We start from the raw sequence: 6195 nt of genomic DNA, 5'->3' as shown, positions 1-6195 counted from the left end.
AATGTTACTTTCTATGGTAACATTCAATTTCCTATATATGATTTTGCCATCATAGTGTATAATAGTATATTAATACCATTTATTTACAACTCATAAGATCTTGTGGAATACATTCCTATCTAAATAGGACTTGAGGCTCTATAAGAAATTACACAGGACTTAACCTAACATAAGTGTCCGAAATAAGACTTATAAATAAGTCAAGCATTTTTTAATTGTCTTCCAACAAAAATTAAAAGCTATGACGTTGATGGTTTAAGGATGAAATAAGCAAAATGATGATAGTTTAGGGATAAAAGTAAAATTAATCCCAAAAAATTTCTCACAACTAGTACTAAATTGCTAATAGATTGTCTTATAATTGTTACTTTTTATAACTCAATATGAATATAAGATTGTGTTTTATGTTGTAGACTCCCCTTTTAAAATTTTTGTTAATATAAATGTTTGCCTCTCCTATTTTAAAATCTTGGTCCGTCCTGTCCCCAAGCTACTGGCTCAAAAACCCAGCAATGGACAAAAACATAAAAAACCAAAAAAACAAAAAACAAAAACCCAATGATGGACAGCTTAAACATATCCAACTACATTGGCTTTTAGTGAAGACAAAAAACAAAAAAAACGAAAGGCAAAAACTTGGCAATGGACAACTTAAACATATAAAGCTGCAAATTAATAGAGCCGCTCATAATCAGACTCGAGTTTTTTTTGGTATGGACTTGTTCGAACTCAATTCATTAATTTTTTTTTTTTTGTGTTTGAGTTCGAGCTCGAAATTGTTAAAATTTTAATAAACAAGCTCAGACATACTAAAGCTCAATTCATTTAACATGTATTATTTATATATCAAATAATGTAAAAATATATATAAAAAATAAAATACACATGTTATTTAATATATTAAAAAATATAAATGTAAATAATTGCTAACTACAGATTTTTTTTTTTTTTTGATCAGCAAAACAAAATCTTTATTGATGAAACATACAAATTATGCAATATTACATCAATAAAGAGGAGCTTGGAACTAAGAAAAAGCTCAAAGCACCAGTTGGTGAGGAACCAACAAAAGAGAGCAAGATAAAAGACAAACAAATAGATGAACTAGTCTATAACATGGAACTCAGAAACCAAACTGATAAATAAACTGGTAGGAGCCAAAACAGTTAAAAAGACTGATAAGCACTTACTAATCCAGCAGAAGTCGACCACCATAACAGAGTTAGCCTTCCCAAACAATTCAACCCAATTTAGCCAACAATTCAGACCACCAACTAGGCACCCTAGCAGATCACCATACACCAACATTACCAGAATACACCCAGATCAGTATACACCATAGCAGAGCAGCATACACCCACAGCAGAACAGGAAATCACCAGTAAACCAGCATACACCACACTACTCACGATGGCAGAACAGTAAACACCAACAGAGCAGCCTACGCCAACAGCTCAACACAGACTCAGCATACACCAATACAGTAGAGCAATACAACAACCACAATACCAGAATCCATACAGCAGCCAACACTAGAGCAATACAGCAGCCACAATAACAGGAACAACACCCAACACCAGAATCAATGTGTAGGTGTAGCAGCCCCTCCCAAACACTTCCTGATTTGCCTCAGATTAAACACAAAATCCTGAACTGAAAAGTTAAAGTCACAGAAAGCAGGTTTTAACCAAAAGGCAATCCTATATTTAATTAAGTCACATAGATCCACCAGATTTGGGGGAGTTTCTCTAAACACACATTCATTCATGTACTTCCATACAGACCACATCACAGCCAATGGAATCACCCCCCAAATCTTCCTTTCTTTCTTCTTTAACTTCCCTCCTGCCCACCACAACAGTAGACTTTCCACAGAACCTGGAATAGCAGCTTGGATATCCCACCAATCCAGCATTTCAGCCTACACCATCCACACAAAGGGACACCAGATTAATACATGATTCACTGATTCACTGCCACTGCCACAAAACACACAAGCTGTGGAAGCACTTGGGTTGATCACCCCCACTTTTTGCAGAAATTCCTTAGACTTAATTCTTTTTTTCATGCAAACCAACCAAAAACCTGCACCTTAGGAGGTATGTACTTAAGCCAAATCAATTTAGTAATACTCATGGTGGCACCTGTATTATCCACTCCCCACCTATATAAATCTGCTACTGTTAGTACCCCAACAGATGATGCTAACCAAGTAGGCCGATCATCACACCCTGGACACACTGCAGGAGCCCCCAGCAGATAATTAAGAAGTCTAGCCAGCTCCTGCTCCTCCCACTCATATAACACCCTTATAAATTCAAAGGACCACCCACCCACTATTCTTTTCTTATCAGCCAAAATTCTTAAGGATTCCTTTTTATCCAAAGACAACCTATACAAGATTGGAAATTCATCCTTCAAACATACAGACTGACACCAAGTATCAGACCAAAATCTAACCCTCCTCCCATCCCCAACCTTCAACTTAAAGTTATTCAAGTAAAACTCCTAAGGCTACTACACTGTTCAGCTACAGAAATAATCCCTTTCCATACAGCAGAGTGGCTGCTAGATGAACTTAGAGTTGGGATCCAACCATCAACCTCCATCTTATATCTGCTACAAATTACTCTCTTCCACAAAGCATCTTTATCACAACCAAACCTCCACCACCATTTAATTAACAAACACTTGTTCACATCCCGTAATTTCCTGATACCCAAATCACCTTTCTCCACTGTTTTAGACAAGTCCTCCCACTTGACCATATGGATTTTCTTTACCAATTCAGACCCACCCCATAAGAATGTAGCTTGAATCTTCTCCAACTCTCTGGCTACCCCTTCAGGCATCTTAAACAAAGATAAATAGTACACTGGCAATGCTGAAGTTACCGATTTGACAAGTGTTAACCTCCCTGTGAAGGACAACAACTTCCTCTTCCAAACCAGCCAGTTTGCATTTTACTTTATCCACAACTGGTTTCCATGTAGCTTTCTTCCTTGGATTAGCTCCTAAGGGCATCCCAAGATACTTTAGAGGTAATGACTTAGTTTTGCAGTTCAACACTGCAGCACAACCATCCAACATCTCCTTAGAAACACCCACCCCACATACAACACTCTTATGGAAGTTTATTTTCAGACCCGACATAATTTCAAAGCACCTTAGCACCCTTTTCAACTTCCTCACTTCCTCGACCTCAGCTTCACAGAATAATAATGAATCGTCTGCAAACTGGAGATAAGTTAACAGCACACCATCATGGCCTATCTTAACACCTTTAATTAGATCTAACTGAGAGGCTCGGCTCAACAACAAATGTAGACCTTCAGCCACAAGATTAAACAAAAAGGGGGACAAAGGATTCCCCTGTCTTAGACCTCCTTGTGGGCTAAACTCTTCTGTAGGAGATCCATTAGCACTGAGATCCTTGCAGTTGTTACGCACTCCTTAATCCACTTATCACCGAACCCAAAATTAGAGAACATTGAAAACAGAAAACCCCAATTAATAGAGTCATATGCCTTCTCAAAGTCCAACTGAATAAGTAACCCCTTCTTTTTGGCTTTCTTCCATCCATCAACAACCTCATTAGCTATTAACACCCTATCTAGAATGTTTCTTCCACTCAAGAACGCAGACTGAGATTCACTTATGATATGAGGCATTACAGATTTCATCCTATTAGCCAACAATTTTGCTATGATCTTGTATATAAAGCCCACCAAGCTTATAGGTTTATAATCAGATAGCCCTATTGGATTCTCCTTCTTGGGTATAAGGGTTATGAAGAACTATTTATACCTTTGACCAACTTACCATTATTTTGAAATTCTTTCACAAAATTAACCACATCAACCTTCATGACTTTCCAAAACTTCTGATAACTCATCAAATTGAAGCCATCAGGTCCTGGTGCCTTATTCCTATCACAATCCATCACTGCTGATTTAATTTCTGCTACTGAAAAATCTGATTCTAACCATCCAGACCCCACCCTGCCTTTTACTGAAGGGAAAACCCCCCCAACACAGGTCTTGATGACCAATGCTCTGTGTACTGGTTTTTAAAGTGTTTAAACACCTTATATTTCACTTCACAAAGATCTTCAACCACCACCTCCCCATCTATTATAGAATTTATTTCATTTCTAACTATTCTGCATTTTGCAACTACATGGAAGTATCTTGTATTTTTATCCCCTTTCATTGCCCAGTTAAGTCTTGACTTTTGCAACCATAACCATTCAACCATCCTACTCAACCTCCATATCTCGGCTCTAGCTTCACTTCTCCTACTTTTTTCAGCGCCATCAAGGTCTCTACCCTCTGCCAGAATATCAAAACTGTGAAGTTCACCCTCTGCTGCCTTCAATTTGCTTTGTACATTACTAAAAACCTCCACATTCCAACTTCGAAGGCCACCTTTCAATATCTTCAATTTTTGAGACAGTATAAACCCAACCCATCCAACCACACTGGACTCTTTCCAACTTGACTCCCAGAACCTTTGAAAATCTTTGTGTAAGAACCAAGCATTTAATACCCTAAAGGGTTTTGGGCCCCAATCCCTCTCATCCTCCATCAAAAGAAAAGGACAGTGATCAGAGACCAGTCTAGGAAGACCCCACAGCTTAAAATTAAACACCTCAAGCCACTTTGGGTCTACAAGAATTCTATCTATTTTGCTCCACTTCTTACCAGTACATGAATTACACCAAGTGAATCTCCTCCCAAGTAATGGTAAATCAGATACCTCACACTTATCTATAAACTCATTAAATTCTTTCATACCTCTATCTCTCCTCGAACACCCTTTTCTTTCCCCAATCTGCATAATCTCATTAAAATCCCCTCCTAAACACCATGGATTAAGAAATTCCTCCTTCAGCTTCAACAAACAATTCCACAGATTCCCTCTAGAGCCCACATTATTAGGTGCATAGATGTTTAGAATAGCACAATCAAATTGGTTAAAGAGAGTACCTGATAATAATATAAACCTTCTATTGCTGCAGCAATCCTTGACTTGGAATATGTCTGGATCCCAAATACACAATAAACCCCCAGCAGAGCCTACAGCATCCACCACCATATACTCCATTTTGCCCCTTACCCACACTGATCTGACATCATCCTCTAATAATTCTGATTTCTTTGTCTCTTGAAACAAAACAATATCTACTTTTCTCTCCCTCACAAGCTTCTTAATCTTACTTCTCTTCTTCTTCCTCCCCAGCCCCCTAATATTCCATGATAAAATCTTCATAAAAAACCACTATATGCCTCCCAGCTGGTATACCCTACTTCCCAACTTTCACTCCCCCTTCAATACATTCCATATCCTTCAATTCAAGGCCCACTATTTTCTCCAACACTTCAGCCCTCTTCCCATTCATCTTCACCCTGAGGAGTTCCCCCATTTTCAGAGTTGCTTCAGCCTCATTAAGGACGACCCTCCCTTTATCCACTCCACCCTCAATCAATGCAGATATAGACATTGTCGTCGCTGCTGCTCGCCAGACTGCAGCCTTGGGATGTGCTGAACTAGTTGCCGCACCTCGGCTCCCATATCTGCTCATTAACTCAGCCGACCTTCTTCGTAGCAAATCGGTTTATACTTCTTTATGCTTTTAATCCTTTCTTTCCCTTTTCTATTCCTTCTTTGACTACAACTGGACTCCTTCTCATGGGCTTCTAATAAACTTGAAACTCTCCCACTTGGCCCTACTTCTTTTGGCTTACCACTAACAGATTTTCCCTGCTGCCCCAGCCCAATTTGTGATTTACAAAGCCCAGCCCCCTTATTTGGTGTGTTAGTCTGGCCCAAAATTACTTCAATATTCACCCCATGCCTTTCTAAACTTGTTTTGTCTAAACTTCTAACAAAACCTTGCATACAGACCAGATTATCCATACTCTGACTAACTACTGTCTCCTCAATTGAGCCGTTCCTCTGGTTTCGCACTTCCATCATTGCGTTGCAGGCCTCAGCACTCATTATGTTTTCCCTATCACTTCGACCAGTTTTAGCTTCCTCTACACTCCTCCGGCCTGCCATGGCATCCACATCCTCACTCCGGTTTCCACCAACTGGCCTACCTTCCTCAGCCACGACATATCCAACCTCCATATCAGCAGCTGAATCATCCTCCACATCAGCATCTTCATCTTCATCATTCCTGGATCTCCG

General features: G+C 39.2%; 1 protein-coding gene across 1 annotated transcript; it reads right to left on the bottom strand.

Annotated features, from left to right (window-relative positions):
• Positions 1-4008: 4008 nt before the first annotated feature.
• LOC145791296 (uncharacterized) lies at positions 4009-5584 on the bottom strand. Its single transcript, XM_082871641.1, has 2 exons — positions 5310-5584; positions 4009-5245 (listed from the first exon to the last, which is right to left on the bottom strand). Exons 1-2 carry the CDS (start codon positions 5582-5584, stop codon positions 4009-4011), a joined length of 1512 nt encoding a protein of 503 aa, XP_082727767.1.
• Between the last annotated feature and the right edge of the window lie 611 nt (positions 5585-6195).

Source organism: Camellia sinensis, chromosome 5 (genome assembly GCF_055761805.1).
Source record: "Camellia sinensis isolate YWXY chromosome 5, ASM5576180v1, whole genome shotgun sequence".
NCBI classification, from domain to species: Eukaryota; Viridiplantae; Streptophyta; class Magnoliopsida; order Ericales; family Theaceae; genus Camellia; species Camellia sinensis.
The sequence above is the reverse complement of the archived record's forward strand: the minus strand, read 5'-3'. Positions and strand labels throughout refer to the sequence as shown.